Raw genomic sequence first — 18009 nt, forward strand, 5'->3', positions numbered from 1 at the left:
TGCGGCTTTAAAACTTATAAAAGTTTATTTCACCCCACATTCAGTCTCGTGTCTCGTCACTGCATCCTGTGAGCCTGCTCGAACCCTACATGTACCACCTTTGTGGTGTCCTCTGCGCCTGCTGTTGCTACTGCTGCTAATGTTACAAACAATTATTTTAAATGTGGAAACTCTAAGTTGAGTCTCTACATCTGGTGGGCTGCCTGTGGTGGAAGGTGTGTCAGAGGCCTATTATACTGTTTCTACTCTGTGGAAATTGATGCCACTTTAGTAGTGTGTCACAATAATTTTTTGAAATGTGGAGACTCCAAGTTGGGTCTTGTGTGTTTTGCCTGTAGCAGCAGGGCTTCCAGTCCGAGAGGCTGCACTTACTTTCAGTGAACTAGCCGTCTTGCTATCCTTACATTTTTCTAACATTAGTGCTCTACCAAGGGATATTTATGCCACGCGAGTGTGGCTGAGCAAAAAATCAGTTTGACTTGTTGCTTGAGGTATCAGGGCTTCCAGCACAGGAAGCCTACACTCCTCCCTCACCCACCTCGTCTTAATTGAAAATTCAATTCCAAGCTCTAAATGCTGCCCAGACCCTGATACCTCATGCATGGCCCATGGCTGACTGTTGTTGGGCCATTATCATATTTCTACTGTGGGTCAATTGATGCCACTTTTCCTGGTGTCTGTCCCTATTTTTTGGAAATGTTTGGACTCCAGGTTGGGTCTCCTTCATGTGTGTTGCCTGAATTTGACAGACCTCTCAGAGCACCAGGCCTACACCTGTCACTCATCCACTTGTTACTGATCAATGTTTCAGCTAGAAATGCTGGTCCAAACCCTGTCCCAGGCCCTGCCCCATGCATCCATGCTGTGCAGTTATACTATTTGTACTCGGGATCAATTGACGCCATTTTTCCTGGTTTCTGCCCCTAATTTGAGCTGTTTGGGAAGCTTTTTGGCCTTCCTTAAGGAGTTGTCTATGCGTCTGATTTTGCCTCTCATTGAATTCAACGGGGTTCGGGTATGTTCGACAAACCGTTCGGCGAACATATTTTTCGGGCAACATTGGGACATTTGCCGAACCAAAACTTGAAAATGTTTGCTCATCTCTAGTTGTTACCAGGGTGAGACATGTACAGCAGATCAATAGAGTAAACTGTCAGTCATTACATGTCTCACTCCGGTAATGACCCTGGCATTTACATTAAGCTTTGAAGGCAAATTCTTAAGGAGATGTGTCCCACCCATAAATCTTTAAAGCTCATTTACACATTGAGAAAAATGTGGATTTATCTGGAATTAGACATCGGTTTACAGATATCAATGTATCATTTTATTCAGCTTCCTTTGACCTACATGTCCATATAGACAGGTTAGGAGCGGTGATCCTACTGACAGATTTCCTTTAAGCTGCACACAGAAGGCATGACATGTCCTCCTAGCATTTCCTGATGCTTGAATAACTTGTCCTCCATAGACTGCATGTATTCATTGTCAAAGGAAGCAAACCTGCTAGAGATCATTACCAAGCCACCAGGTACGGACTGGGGCTGAAATTCTGTCCTGGCATTTGAAATCACACAGGCCCATGTTGTCCCCGTCCCCAAGCACCAGATGGGATATATTACTAATATTACCCTGGATGGAGCAAAGGAAGGTTTTCTACAAGGGCAATATTTCTTATGACACCTCTGGCTGCTGGGGTAAGTGACGGAGTCAGCGACTTTGTGCTCCATCACAACTCTTAACAAAATTGGTGTTCTCAAGATTCCCATACTGTTAACAACGTAGCAGACAAGGCAGCCCATGACCAAACAGGCCCGTCTGGCATTTGCCAGAATTGCCAGATGGCCAGTCCGGCCCTGCAAGCCACCGCCAGGCTTCACTGTAGACATCACTGAGCCCCCCGCCATATTTCAATGTAGACGTCACCGAGCCCCCGCCATCCTATACTGTAGACATCACCGAACCCCTGCTATGCTTCACTGTAGACATCACCGAACTCACCGCCGTATTTCACTATAGACGTCGCCGAACCCCTGCCATGCTTCACTGTAGACATCACCGAACCCCCGCTATGCTTCACCGTAGACATCACCGAGCCCCCCGCCATGCTTCACTGTAAACATCACCGAACCCCCGGCGCCAGGCTTCACTGTAGACATCACTGAGCCCCCACCATATTTCAATGTAGACGTCACCGAGCCCCCGCCATCCTATACTGTAGACATCACCGAACCCCCGCTGTGCTTCACTGTAGACATCACCAAGCTCCCCGCCATATTTCACTGTAGACGTCACCGAACCCCCACCATGCTTCACTGTAAACATCACCGAACCCCCGCCATGCTTCACTGTAGACATCACTGAACCCCCACCATGCTTTTCTGTAGATATCACCGAACCCCCGCCATGCTTCACTGTAGACGTCACCGAAACCCCACCATGCTTCACTGTAAACATCACCGAACCCCCGCCATGCTTCACTGTAGACATCACCGAACCCCCGCTGTGCTTGACTGTAGACATCACCAAGCTCCCCGCCATATTTCACTGTAGACGTCACCGAACCCCCACCATGCTTCACTGTAAACATCACCGAACCCCCGCCATGCTTCACTGTAGACATCACTGAACCCCCACCATGCTTTTCTGTAGACATCACCGAACCCCCGCCATGCTTCACTGTAGACGTCACCGAAACCCCACCATGCTTCACTGTAAACATCACCGAACCCCCGCCATGCTTCACTGTAGATATCACGGAGCCCCCGCCATCCTATACTGTAGACATCACCGAGCGCCACAGTTCAAGGTTGGTTTATTCCGAACTACAGAAAGATTACAAATTTTACTAAACCTTTTAATAAGCCTTTTTTTTCTTAAATGGGGAAATAGGGTCATTGTGATTACCGGCAGTTGTATATTGTATATCAGCTCATAGTCCAGTTCAGTTTTTTGTTTTACTGCATCATATTATACAGTAACACTATGCTATTATAGCAGCACACTGCACTATTTTATAATCACACTGCAATATTATCTCAGCACACTGCACCATTATATTATAACACTACATTGTTATATCAGCACTGTGACCAGGCTAAGCCGTGAAGCAGCGCAGTCAGACGTTCCGGGGTCAATACCAAACGATCATGTACTAAACAAAGGGAAAGTACGAAGTCATAAGTCAGGTCACATGCCAGGGTCAGAATGCCAGAGAAATAGCGGATAAGCAAAGGGGCAATAACAAATGTGTAGTCTGAACACGGTCCAAAGGTCAGCAGCAGAAGAAGATCAGAACTTACAGTGTAAGGATGACGCGACCATACACCAGCGAACACAAGCATAGAACAAGCTTCAGACTGGCAGTGATCTGGGCCAGACAGCTCACCTACATAGCAGGGCAATTACCAAGAACGGGGAGCACCTGTGGAAAGCTCTGCACTTTCCAGTCAGATAGGTCAACCGAGCTGTCAGTCAAAGCACCGACAGCTCAGCACGCCCAGCACAGGATAGGATGCCAGAGCTGTCCATCACAGAGTCCCAGACACTCTGAGCAGAGGAATCGTGACAAGCACACTGCACCATTACGGTATATCATAGAATCCTAGAAGCGTAGAGTTGGAAGGGACCTCCTGGGACATCTGGTCCAACCCCCTGCTCAAAGCAGGAGTCACTAAATCATCCCAGTCAGATGTCTGTCCAGCCTCTGTTTGAAGACTTCCATTGAAGGAGAACTCAACACTTCTCGTGGCAGCCTGTTCCACTCATTGATCACTCTAACTGTCAAAAAGTTTTTTCTAATATCTAATCTGTGTCTCCTCCCATTCAGTTTCATCCCATTGCTTCTAGTCTTTCCTTGTGCAAATGAGAATCAGCACACTGCACTATTATATCAGCACACTGCACTATTATATCAGCACACTGCACCATTTTATTATAACACTACACTATCATATCACCACACACTGCACTATTATATAGTCATACTGCAACAGAGGCTGGACAGACATCTGTCTGGGATGATGTCGTGAATCCTGCTTTGAGCAGGGGGTTGGACCAGATGGCCCAGGAGGTCCCTTCCAACTCTACCATTCTATTATATAATCACACAGTTCTGTCAGCACACTGCACCATTATATTATGAAACTACACTTTAGTATGAGCACACTGCAGAGATGACGCTTTATCATCCCTCACTATCACTGCTGTCTGTGGTTTATTACAGGAGGATGATCTGGATGGAATTCATATTGTGGCTTTCGCTGAGGAGGAAGATCCAGGTGAGACATTGCTACAAACTGGTGGCTGTGCTGGTGGTAGTGATGATGATAATGATGACTGAGACAGTGGTGGTGGTAATGATGATAGTAGTAGGGTTGGTGATGACTGGGAAAATGATGGTGATGATACAGGAATAGTGGTGATGATAATGATCTGGACAGTAGTGATGATAAATTGGATAGTGATGTTGCTGATTGGGATAGTGATGGTGATGATGATTGGGATAGTGATGGTGATGATGATTGGGATAGTGATGGTGATGGTGATGATGATTGGGATAGTGGTCGTGGTGATGATTGGGACAGTGATGGTGATGATGATTGGGATAGTGGTCGTGGTGATGATCAGTACTGTGGTGGTTGTGATGATCGGTATGGTAGTGGTTGTGATGATCACGATATTGGTGGTGATGATGATCGAGATAGTGGTGGGGATGATCAGGATAATGGTTGTGGTGATGATCGAGATAGTGATGGTTGTGATGATCAGGATAGTAGTAGTTGTGATGGCTGGGATATTGTTGATGGTGATTTAGATAGTGATGGCAATGACGATCGGGATAGTGGTGGTAATGACAACCGAGAAAGTGGTGGTAATGATGATCGGGATAGGGATGGTGATGATTGAGATAGTGGTGGTAATGGTGATCATAATTGTGGTGATGATCATCTGGATAGTGGTGGTGGTGATTAATGCGATAGTAGTGATGGTGGGTGATGAATGAGATAGTGGTAGTGTTGATTGAGATTATGGAGGTGGTGCTGATCGAGATAGTGGTGATGATAATCGGGAATAGTTGTGGTGATGATCGGGATAGTGATGTTGATGACGATCGAGATAGTGGTGGTGGTGATGATCAGGATAGTGGTGGTTGTAATGGATGGGATAATGGTGGTGGTGATGATCGATGTCATAGAAAATATTAGAAATCCTTGAAGTCACTGATATCCCCCTCCCTCAATTTTTCTTTCCTCGCCCACTTGCCATAAGGAAATAGGAGCTAGCACTCCAAGCTGCCTTTATGTAAAATGCAATGTACAAAGGAATGTGAACCATATTAATTAACATGCATGGAATCCTCTTCATGCCCAGGTGCCAGCAGGAGGATGTGTATTTTGCATTTCTGCATAGGCAGAGAGACAGGAAAAGGCTTATTGGGTTTTAGTGTTCTCGCGTAAATAATCGAAGCGTCCATCCAGAGCTGCCGCTGCACCTCCTTGGTTTGTGAATGACATGCTGCCCCACCCTCATTAGGTTTTTGCAGTGTAACACTGAGCTTCTCACGCTGCATCCCCCCACGCAGCTTCCAGCCCCTCTCTCCTTCCCCTGGTGGAATGTCCACTCGCCCCTCCGTTCAGGTGAATGAGCTTTGGGTAATGTGAGATCATGGTCTCCGGGCTCACGCAGGAAGTAAAGTTTTCCAGCCACAAGATCCTTTCTTTATTTCAGATCGAATTTAATAACACACAATAAGCCGAGAGAGGAAACCTATATTTTCGGGATCAGCATAATTAAAGCTATACGCAGCAGCGTTTTGCGACTTCTGCATCCACCAAAAACCGAGAAAAGGGTATATGCCTCCCAGGAATACATATATGTAGATCACCCACCTGAGGAAGACAGCGTCCTGCTGTTGAAACGCGTTGTGGAATAAAGACATTAAACAGATTCCCCGCTTGTCCTTGGCGCCCTCCTGACCGCGGTTCATTGCTCTACAGTTACTGTCCCTCAGCGAGGGTCTGTGGCTGGTGCTGCCTTGGGCTTGCCATCTCCTGTCCTCCCCACTGGTGTGGCTCACGCCAGCACTCCATTGAGACCGCTTTCATTTTATCCATTTACCCAGTAATACATAGACATATGATGTTTGGTATCTAAAGAAAGATAAATTCCTATCCGAACATATGATGCCCCTGTTGTCACTCTGTGAGCTCTCCAGCCGGAATTATGGCAACTAGAAGTTTTTAATACCTTTCCAAAAGGGGCGGGCCCAGCCCACCAAGTGAGGTCAGCAAGGGGGGAGTCCCTTGGTTTTGGTCAAAAGTATAAAGCTCAGATACTCAATCAGGAGTGTGTTCAGACCTGGGGAAGACAGCTATCTACCATCCATGCTGTGGACTGAATCTTTGTGCTTGGGAACTCCCCTCCCCTCATCAACACGTCATACCAGTGACTGAGTTGTAGTAAGTTCTTATTTTAATCCTCTTTTATTTGTAAGTGTTGTATATATCGTATTTTGTCTCTTTTTGTAATATATATGTATATTTGTAAACACTGCCTATATTTTCCAGAGTAAATCTATAAAAGTTACTAGTTTTGTTTTCCTTGCTCTATGAACGAACCGTCACGTCCTCCACGCTAAGCTACGCTATCTGGTGAGTGGGCTCCTGACCCGATATTGGTTTTAATGTCAAACGAGGAGATGGTGGCAGCAAAATGTGCTGGGGGATTTGGGAGACCCTGGCAGTGACGGAAACAGCGGTTTATGTGTGTATTTCCGGCCTGAGACTGGCGATATACATACCGCCCTCACTGCAGAGTGCCCAATAGCCAGTACACGGCAAGGCAGCCTTTCTGGCGACTACTTATCCTAGGTGTAGTTGGCTGACAGACCTGAGGGTAAGGGGTGCCAGAGAGTTGCAAGTTCCAAACCGGAACTGAGAGTGGGATAGACAAATAAATCCCTGACATATTGGTATCAGAGCAGTGGGATTATAGAGCATTAGTGATCTCGTTTGAACAATTAATACTCTCACTAAAATCTAGCACAGTTCTTTCGATGACCCTGTACAAAACATTTTGGAGAACGAACTCAGTGTTTATTACTGCTGAGACAATACTGTGTGTATAGCAGTTACCCCCTTCCCTTCTCTTTGTTTTTCAGTCCTATCTTTTATTTGGCAATTATGGTTACGCTGGGAGAGGCCTCGCATAAGCAGCAGTCCAAGGACACTCTCATAGCCCTTTGCACATCGAAGCAGATTGACCCCATGGGCAAAACCAAAGGCCAAATGGTCGCGGAACTGGTGCAACTTGAAGGAGATCAAGACCGTTCCCAAAGCCCAGCAGAGGCAGAAGCCAGCCCAAGCGCAGGCGGTGCTGCTGCGGAGGTCCAACTGGTGAATGCCAGCCCTACTCGCAACCAGAGTAGTGTGGCCTTGGAACAACTCCACGCAGATGATCGTGAGGAATGTCTGAAGCTGATCCTGCAGTTCCAAGAGCTAGAGGCCAAGAGAGCTGAATGGGAGGCCCAAGCTCAGAGAGACCATGAACTGCAGATGGCCCAACTCGGGGAGTACCATCTACCACACGGAGCTGGGAGTCCAATAATGCAACAACTCCTAAACCCCGGCCAGAGCACTTTCCAGTGAAGGAAAAGGACGGGGACTTGGACATTTTTCTGCGGGGATTTGAAAAAGCCTGCAGACAGTACCAACTGCCTGACACCCAATGGGCCCGATATTTAACCCCAGGGCTCAAAGGAAAAGCTCTGGATGCATTTTCTTCTCTCCCTCAAGACCAAGATGGAAACTATGCAGCCATTAATCAGGCCCTGATAAAGAAGTACTAACTGACTCCTGAGGTTTACCGTAAAAAGTTCCGGAACCTTCAACATGGCCCACTCGACAGCTACAGTGATGTGGTGCATGGACTCAGAACCCGCTTTGACCAGTGGATCTAAGGACTGTCAGTGATCACCTTTGAGCAGCTCAAGGTCCAGATGATAAAAAAAACCAGTTCCTACATCTTTGTCTGGCTGAGGTGTGACAGTTTGGGATGGACCGGGAGCCACAAGACATGCGACTGGTGATCAATGAGATGTTGCAGCTGGAGGTGAATAAGTGGTCCAAGAGTGCGTTGGCCTCGCCTATAGTCCTGATGCCAAAGAAGGATCCACCTGGTTTTGTGTGGACTACAGGGGTTCAACGCCATAACAGCCTCCGATGTGCACCCAATGCCACGCATCAAGGAGCTGCTTGAGCGGTTAGCTGGTCGGGGATATTAGCAGATTCTCCGGAGCCCCGAGGTACAGGAGAAGTCCGCCTTTATCACCCCCTTCGGACTACACGAGTCCACGGTCATGCCTTTTGGCATGAAAAATGCCCCTGACACATTACAGCGGATGGTCAACCACCTGATTCAGGGACTGAAGAGGTGCACTGTGGCGTACCTGGACGACATTTCTGTCTTCAGTTCCACCTAGGAGGATCACCTTTAGCTTCTCCAGGAGGTGCTCGTGCGCATCCACCAAGCAGGCCTGACCATTAAGCCGGGAAAGTGCCAGATGGGCATGAGCGAAGTCCACTAACAGGGGCACCGGGTAGGCGGGGGTTCTATGAGGCCAGAGCCTGGGAAAGTGGACGCTATCACGTCCTGGCCCACCCCCAGGACCAAGAAGCAGGTGATGTCCTTCCTGGGCACCGCAGGGTACTATAGGCGCTTTGTACAAAACTATAGTAGCTTTGCGAAGCCCTTGAACCTAACCAAGAAAAAGCTACCCCATACAGTTGATTGGACAAACGACTATGAGTTGGCCTTTAGGGCTTTGAAAATAGCCCTGAGCAGCTCTCCTGTTATGAATGGGTCGCCGAGGAAAAAAAATAACACAAGCTAAGTCTCAGACAACCAGAGAGGTTGGTAACTATGCAGACTGCAGATCCCTGATTCTAACCACGCAACTAGCAGCAGTCGTGGAGCATTCCTACGTTGGTTCTAGACGCCTCGTCACAACCGGAGAGCTAAATAAGCCTAAAGCAGGAAAAGAGGAAAACTAACTGCCCCAGAGCAGACCCCAAAGGAAAGACAGCCCCCCACATGTATTGATGGTGAAACAAGATGAAAACACATATAAAGGCAGGAAAATAGGGTGAGCAAACGATGGGGCCAAACTAACTAGAAAGGACAGGAAAGGAAAGACACTGTCTGCAATCTTCCAAACACCCTACCAAAAATAATGTCCAACACATCTGATAGCAAAATTAACCCTGAAGTCACTAGACTTCTCCCACTATCTGAGCACTCTGAAATATTCTGAGACAGAGCAAAAAGAGGCCAATCTAATAAGGGACAAAAAACTGAATTGACCAACAAGAGCAAGTGTGAACATTAGCAAAAACAAACTTAACTTGAGAAGACTGGAACAGAGCTGAGTCCAAGACCTGAGAAGCAGACTGAATCACCAGCACCAGGATAGGGCGTCAGCTGTCTTATATCCAGTCTGATACTCCAGAGATCCAATCGTTATCCTCCTCACCAGGTTGCAGATCACTACCAATTAAACCAACCTCACTACCTCCTGTCACCACCAGAGGGAGAACGGAAGGAGAACTCTCAACTGGTGGAGCAGAAAATGAGCTCATAACAGTACCCCCCCTTGAGGAGGGGTCACCGAACCCTCATCCATGCCACGAGGCCGATCAGGATGGGCCCGGTGAAAAGCACGAACCAATCTATTGGCATGAATATCAGAGGCAGAGACCCAAGAATTATCCTCCTGGCCATAACCCTTCCATTTGACCAAATACTGGAGTCTCCGTCTAACCAAACGAGAATCCAATATTTTCTCTACCTCATATTCCACATTGCCTTTAACCAATACAGGGTCAGGAGGTGCCGCCACAGGAACTACTGGCTCAACAAACCTCTTCAACAGTGATTTGTGAAATACGTTATGGATTTTGAATGTAACTGGAAGAGCCAATCGAAAATAAACAGGATTAAGAATCTCCAAAATCCTATAAGGTCCAATGAATCTTGGCTTAAATTTTGGAGATGCAACCTTCATAGGAATATTCTTAGACGACAACCAAACCATATCACCCACTTTAAACCGGGGACCAATGGTCTTATGCCGGTTGGAAAAACGCTGGGCCTTTTCCTGAGAGAGTGACAATTTATCCACCACTTGGTCCCATATCTGCTGCATTCTCACAACCACAGTGTCCACACCTGGTTAGGACGAAGATTCCACTTGCCCTAAAGAGAATCGAGGATGAAACCCAAAATTACAGAAAAAGGGTGACATCAAGGTGGCAGAACTAGCTCTATTGTTCAGCACAAATTCGGCCAAGGGCAAAAATGAGACCCAATCATCTTGATCAGCAGATATAAAACATCTTAAATAAGACTCCAGGGTCTGGTTTGTTCTCTCAGTCTGCCCATTGGTCTGGGGATGAAACGCGGAGGAGAAGGACAACTGAATTCCCAGAATGAACAAAAGGCTTTCCAAAATCTGGAAACAAACTGGACCCCTCTATCGGACATAATGTTCTCAGGAATCCAGTGTAACCGAACCACCTGTTGTAAAAACAAGGGTACCAACTCAGCGGAAGATGGCAACTTTGGGAGTGGTACAAGATGGACCTGTCATGTCGGACACTGTTCGCACCAGGGTGTCCGGCAGACAGCGGTAATACCCCATCCTACCACTTTGTTCTCAGTGGCGCTGGTTGGTCCTCTGATCCGGCTTGGATTGGGTTAACCAGGTTGTCATTCTGGCTGAGGTCTTAGCCACGCCCACTGTCTTTAAATTGTCCTGCGTGACTATGGGCGTCGCCGACTATAGCTCTTGCCTTGTGCTAGCGATACCGGTCTGGAGTGGTGGTCTAAGGAGCATACGGTTGCTTGTGTAGTATATTCCATTGTTGCCATTTTGCCTCCCTGTGTTGTATTATTTGGTCGCCCTTGCACATTACTGTATTCCCCTGTGTGTACGCGGTGTGGTGCATTTCCGTTATCCCTGTCCATACTTATTTGTGGGGTCTGGTGCTTGGTCTCCTCACTGGGTGGAGGGTGGTGGGTTCAGCTTAGGGCTGGACAGGAGACAAGGACAGGGTGGAGGCCCAGGCAGGCACACCTTCAGTGTAAACCCTGGGTTGAGGGACAGACAGGGTTTCCCCTAGTCTGAGGGACACCGCAGGGGCCCCGGGGTTTTAGCCTAAAGTTACCAAGGCTTCCCATGACATTATAGTCGGCCCAAAAAAAAAAAAAAGAGGGGTTATTTACCATGGATCCCATAGTCTCCATTACTAAGCAGCTGGAGGCTCTGTCCATACAGGTCACTGAACTGAGGGGGGCGGTCCAGCAACAAGGCCTGTCAGTTCCTGCTGTGCAAACTGAGGCAGCAGTCAGGGCAGCTGAACCCAAGTTACCTCTCCCTGAACGATTTTCTGGTGATCGCTGTAAGTTCATTGTATTTCGTGAATCCTGCAAATTGTATTTTCGTATGCGTCCTCTCTCCTCAGGAAATGAGGCTCAGCATGTGGGATAGGTAATTTCCTTGCTGAGTGGTGACCCACAAGCATGGGCGTTTTCACTACCTTCTGATTCACCTGCATTTGAGTCCATAGACTCTCTTTTTTTTCTGCTCTGGGTTTAATCTATGACGATCCTGACAGACTGGCGTTAGCAGAATCTAAAATACGCTCTCTACTCCAGGGTGAGCGACTGGCGGAGGATTACTGTACTGAATTTCGTCGCTGGGCTGTGGACACGCAATGGAATGACCCTGCACTAAGGAGTCAATTTTTGCATGGGGTTTCTGGAAGGGTTAAACAAGCTCTGCTAATGTATGAGACTCCCGCTTCTCTGGAGGCTGCTATGGTGCTTGTAGTAAGCATTGATCGCCGCTTTCGTCAGAGGTCGCAGGAGACATTGCCTGTGGGGGGGGGCAGTCTCTGGTGAGGTTGCCTCAGGTGAATCCGTGGAACCTATGCAGATCGCTGGTATATCACATGCACATAATAACAAGCATAAATGTCTCCTACCCAGAAAGCAAGGGGTTTGTTTTCTTTGTGGAAAAAAAGGACATTTTATTAATGCATGCCCCCTGGTACCTAAGAAGGACGTGCCGGCGGAAAAACTGCTAGGCTCAGAGGGTTTGAAGGAGTCTAGTCTGAGCCTTTGCATATCCTCCGTGGTGGTCTCCCAGTGTATGCTCCCTGGCAAGGTAGTAATCGGGGGCCAAGAGCTGTCGATTACTGTGTTTGTAGATAGTGGTTCAGCCGCTAATCTCATTGATGAAAAGTTTGCGCGTACAGCGGGATTTAAGGTGGAGACGCTGCCTAATCCTATCCGGGTGGTTACCATCAATGCCTCCCCTCTCTCACAAGGGGAGATTAAAGAGTTTGTGGCTGATGTAAAACTCCACATTGGGGTCTTACACTCTGAGCGGGTAACATGTAAGGTGCTCAGTAATTTACCTGCTCAGGTAGCTCTGGGGTTTCCATGGTTGTCTATGCACAATTGATGATTGATTGGAAAACCCAGGACATAATTCAGTGGAGCAGATACTGCCAGGAGAGTTGTCTGGCCACGTGTATCTCCGCTGTGACTCCCAGCATCCCGGAGCCACTGCTGGACTTTACTGATGTATTTTCTGAAAGAGGTTGTTCAGAGCTGCCACCGCACCGACCCTATGACTGTGCTATTAGATTAAAACCGGGAGCTAAGTTACCGAAAGCCAGGATGTTTAATATCTCAGGTCCTGAGAGGCAAGCTCTCAAAGAATACATTGCAGAAAGTCTAAGCAAAGGGCACATCAGGCCTTCATCATCTCCATTGGCGGCGGGGTTCTTCTTTGTCAAGAAGAAAGATGGTGGATTACGCCCGTGTCTGGATTTCAGGGAACTCAACCAGATTACGGTTCGTGACCCCTACCCGATGCCACTGATACCTGATTTGTTCAACCAGGTGTCTGGTGCCAAATGGTTTTCCAAGCTTGACCTCAGGGGGGCGTACAATCTCATAAGAGTCCGTCAAGGGAATGAATGGAAGACGGCATTTAATACCCCTGAGGGTCATTTTGAGAATTTGGTGATGCCATTTGGGTTGACGAGCGCGCCAGCAGTATTTCAACATTTCATAAATGATGTCTTTTCTCATCCCTTGGGGAAATTTGTTATTACATACCTTGATGACATTCTTATTTACTCACGCGACCGTGATGCACACATAGAGCATGTTAGGCAGGTGTTGCAGTTGCTCAGGGAAAACAAGCTCTATGCCAAGCTTGAGAAATGTGTATTTGTCGTCCAAGAATTACCTTTTTTGGGTTATGTAATTTCCGCCTCAGGGTTTAAAATGGACACCGCTAAGGTGCAAGCGGTGCTGCAGTGGGATCGCCCTGATAATCTCAAGGCTCTTCAGCGATTCCTGGGCTTTTCCAACTATTATAGGAAATTTATTAAGAATTTTTCTATGATTGCTAAACCGCTCACCGACATGACTAAAAAAGGTACCAATTTTTCTGACTGGTCTGAGGCTGCTGTGCGCGCGTTTAAATTCATGAAAAACAGTTTTGCTTCAGCTCCCATCCTGGTTCAGCCTGATGTCTCCCTACCATTTACCGTGGAGGTGGATGCATCTGAAGTTGGAGTGGGGGCGGTACTGTCTCAGGGTCCATCCTTGGGCAAATTGCATCCGTGTGCCTACTTCTCCAAGAAGCTGTCGCCTGCCGAGCGTAATTACGATATTGGTAACAGGGAATTGTTGGCCATCAAGTTGGCATTTGAGGAATGGCGACACTTCTTGGAGGGGGCTGTCCATCAGATTACTGTTATAACAGACCATAAAAATCTGCTTTATTTAGAGTCTGCTAAAACGCCTGTCCCCCAGACAGGCTCGCTGGGCGTTATTCTTCACCCGATTCAATTTTTTTGTGACATACCGACCAGGTTCTAAGAATATTAAGGCGGACGCCTTGTCCAGATGTTTCCCGGGTGGAGAGCCACGTGAGGATCCGGTGCCTATCCTCCAAAAGGGTGTTGTGGTCTCGGCTCTCACGACAGAAGTTGAGGCAGAGATTGCTGAGGCTCAGGAGGAGGTACCGCCGGTTCTGCCTCCTAATAAATCGTTTGTGCCACTACACCTACGCTTAAAGGTGTTAGGGGAACATCACGATACTGTCCTGGCGGGTCACCCAGGGGTTAAGGGCACTCGGGAACTTGTATCACGTCGTTTTTGGTGGCCCAAAATCCGGCAGGAAGTGGCCTCATATGTGTCAGCCTGTACCACGTGCGCACGGGCCAAGACACCACGCTCCCGTCCTGCTGGCACGTTGCATCCTCTCTGTGTGCCCAGTAAGCCATGGACTGATTTTTCCATGGATTTCATTACTGATTTGCCCTCCTCGGCTGGGAACACGGTCATTCTGGTAATAGTTGATCGGTTCTCTAAAATGTCGCATTTCGTTGCTTTGCCATCTTTGCCCAATGCGAAGACCCCTGCTCAGGTATTTATTCGCGAGGTGGTCAGACTTCATGGTGTCCCGTCTGACATTGTATCTGATAGAGGTACACAATTTGTGGCAAAATTTTGGAGAGCTTTTTGTTCACGCCTAGGGATTAAATTGTCTCATTCATCGGCTTTCCATCCGCAGTCGAATGGGCAGACTGAGCGTAAGAACCAAAACCTGGAACAATACTTACGCTGTTTTGTGTCTGACAATCAGGAGGAGTGGTCGTTGTTTCTTCCTCTGGCTGAATTCGCGATAAACAATCATTGTCAGGAATCGTCTGGGGAATCTCCCTTCTTTTGTGTTTATGGTCAACATCCCCAATTCTGTACCTTGCGCCAAGGGTGCTCGGCAGGCGTCCCTGAGGAGGACCAGTTGGGAGCACAATTGTCATCCGTTTGGAGGAGAGTAAAGCAGCGCTTGCTGAATGTAGGTTCTAGGTACAAACGTGTGGCTGACGGTAGACGTGTGCCAGGTCCGGACCTGTGTGTGGGTGATTGGGTGTGGTTGTCTACAAGGAACATCAAACTCAAAATACCATCGCTTAAGTTGGGTCCCAGGTTCATAGGTCCATTTAAGATCTCCGCAATTATCAACCCTGTGGCATTTCGTTTGGAGTTACCTGCCGTATACAAGATACATAATGTGTTTCACAGGGCGTTACTTAAGAAGGCCGTGGGTGCGGTTGATGTTTCGCCCGTGCCACCACCTCCCGTCTTGGTGGATGGCACATTGGAGTTTGAGGTGTCCAAGGTGGTTGACTCTCGGGTAGTGCGTCGCACTCTACAGTACCTGGTCCACTGGCGTGGCTATGGTCTGGAGGAGAGGACTTGGTGCCGGCTTCGGACATACATGCGGACCGACTGGTTACAATGTTTCATCGCCGTCATCCGGACAAGCCGGGTCCTCGACATTGTGAGGTTCCTGGGGTCTCTCGTAGAAGGCGGGGTACTGTCATGTCGGACACTGTTCGCACCAGGGTGTCCGGCAGACAGCGGTAATACCCCATCCTACCACTTTGTTCTCAGCGGCACTGGTTGGTCCTCTGATCCGGCTTGGATTGGGTTAACCAGGTTGTCATTCTGGCTGAGGTCTTAGCCACGCCCACTGTCTTTAAATTGTCCTGCGTGACTATGGGCGTCGCCGACTATAGCTCTTGCCTTGTGCTAGCGATACCGGTCTGGAGTGGTGGTCTAAGGAGCATACTGTTTCTGGTGTAGTATATTCTGTTGTTGCCATTTGTCTCCCTGTGTGGTATTATTTGGTTGCCCTTGCACATTATTGTATTCCCCTGTGTGTACGCGGTTTGGTATTTCCTTTACCCCTGTCCATACGTATTTGTGGGGTCTGGTGTCTGGTCTCCTAACTGGGTGGAGGGTGGTGGGTTCAGCTTAGGGCTGGACAGGAGACAGGGACAGGGTGGAGGCCCAGGCAGGCACACCTTCAGTGTAAATCCTGGGTTGAGGGACAGACAGGGTTTCCCCTAGTCTGAGGGACACCGCAGGGGCCCCAGGGTTTTAGCCTAAAGTTACCAAGGCTTCCCATGACAGGACCATCTTCGAAAATCTATCACAAATTACCCAGATAACAGTCATTCTCTGAGAGACAGGAAGATCGGAAATAAAAATCCATTGAGATATGGGTCCATGGCCTCTTGGGCACCGGCAGGGGCATCAGCAACCCACTAGAACGAGAACAGGGTTTAGACCGAGATCAAGTCCCACAGGACTGTACAAAATTCCTGACATCACGAGATAAGGCAGGCCACCAAAACGACCGACTCACCAAATCTCTGGTACCAAAAACACCTGGATGACCAGCCAATGCGGAGCAATGGACTTCAGACATCACTCTCTTTCTCCACTGGTCAGGAACATACAATCTTCCCATAGAGCAACGCTCAGGTTTATCCTCCTGAAATTCCTCCAGGGCGCGTCTCAAATCAGGCGAAATGGCAGAAAGAACTACCCCCTCACCTAGGATGGTAGTAGGTTCGGTCACATTAAGAGAATCAGCAAAGAAACTCCTAGAAAGGGCGTCTGCCTTAACATTCTTAGTGCCCGGAAGAAAAGAGACCACAAAATTAAAACGTGTGAAAAACAAGACCCATCTAGCCTGTCTAGGATTCAAGCGTTTGGCCGACTCCAGATAAGTCAGATTCTTGTGATCGGTGAGGACCACAAATTGATGTCTAGCTCCCTCCAACCAATGTCTCCACTCCTCAAATGCCCATTTCATGGCCAACAATTCCCGATTCCCCACGTCATAGTTGCGTTCAGATGGGGAGAACTTTCGAGAAAAGAAGGCACAAGGATCCATCTTAGAAGTCACAGGGTCTTTTTGGGACAAAACAGCTCCTGCACCAATCTCAGAAGCATCTACCTCCACCTGAAATGGGAGTGAGACATCAGGTTGCCGTAAAACTGGAGCTGAAGTAAATCTCCGCTTAAGCTCCTGAAATGCTGAGACAGCCTCAGGAGACCAATTCAGCACATCAGCTTCCTTCTTGGTCAGATCAGTCAGTGGTTTGACAATACTAGAAAAATTACCTATAAATTTACGATAGAAATTAGCAAAACCCAAAAACTTCTGAAGAGCCTTCAAAGAAGTAGGCTCAACCCAATCATAAATGGCCTGTACCTTGGCCGGGTCCATTTCAATAGTCGATGGAGATAAGATAAATCCCAAAAATGAAATCCTCTGTACACCAAAGAGACATTTCGATCCCTTAACAAACAGGGAATTCTCCCTCAAAATCCGGAACACAGTCCGGACATGTTCCACATGGGAATCCCAATCACTAGAAAAGATCAAAATATCATCCAGATAGATGATCAAAAACTTATCCACAAAGTCTCGGAAAATATCATTCATAAAGGACTGGAAGACAGAAGGGGCATTAGAGAGCCCAAAAGGCATCACCAGGTACTCAAAATGTCCGTCCGGAGTATTAAACGCCGTCTTCCGTTCATCCCCATGCTTGATGCGAATAAGATTTATACGCCCCCCCTGAGGTCAAGCTTAGTAAACCAGCAGGCACTCTTAACTCTGGAGAATAAATCAGACATCAGTGGTAACAGGTACTGATATTTACCCGTCATCTTGTTAAGGGAACGATAATCAATACACGGTCTTAATGAACCATCTTTCTTGGCCACAAAAAAACCCAGCACCTAAAGGTGATGAGGATGGTCTAATATGACCCTTCTCCAACGACTCCTTAATATAGGATCGCATAGCATCATGTTCTGGTACAGATAAGTTGAAAAGCCGACCCTTGGGAAATTTACACCCAGGCATCAACTCAATTGCACAGTCATAACTCCTACGAGGGGGCAAAGACGCAGACTTACTCTCACTAAATATATCAGAAAAATCGGCCAGATAATCAGGAATATCATGAGACTGAGGAGAGGTGGAGAACACAGGAGCGTCCCTAAGAACACACTGACAACCCCAACTCCCCACAGACACAGATTTCCAATCCAAAACTGGGT

The 18009-nt window shown here is 47.7% G+C and overlaps 1 protein-coding gene across 1 annotated transcript in view; it reads left to right on the top strand.

Annotated features, from left to right (window-relative positions):
• CASQ2 (calsequestrin 2) overlaps positions 1 to 18009 on the top strand; it is a 126230-nt gene that overhangs the window by 64617 nt on the left and 43604 nt on the right. The window contains exon 8 of the mRNA XM_073551056.1: positions 4226 to 4280. Within this exon, the coding sequence (XP_073407157.1) occupies positions 4226 to 4280 (55 nt within the window). The remainder of the gene's footprint in view (positions 1 to 4225; positions 4281 to 18009) is intronic.

The sequence above is a fragment of the Dendrobates tinctorius genome, unplaced genomic scaffold (genome assembly GCF_039654945.1).
Source record: "Dendrobates tinctorius isolate UK_male_01 unplaced genomic scaffold, ASM3965494v1 ptg000172l, whole genome shotgun sequence".
NCBI lineage: Eukaryota > Metazoa > Chordata > Amphibia > Anura > Dendrobatidae > Dendrobates > Dendrobates tinctorius.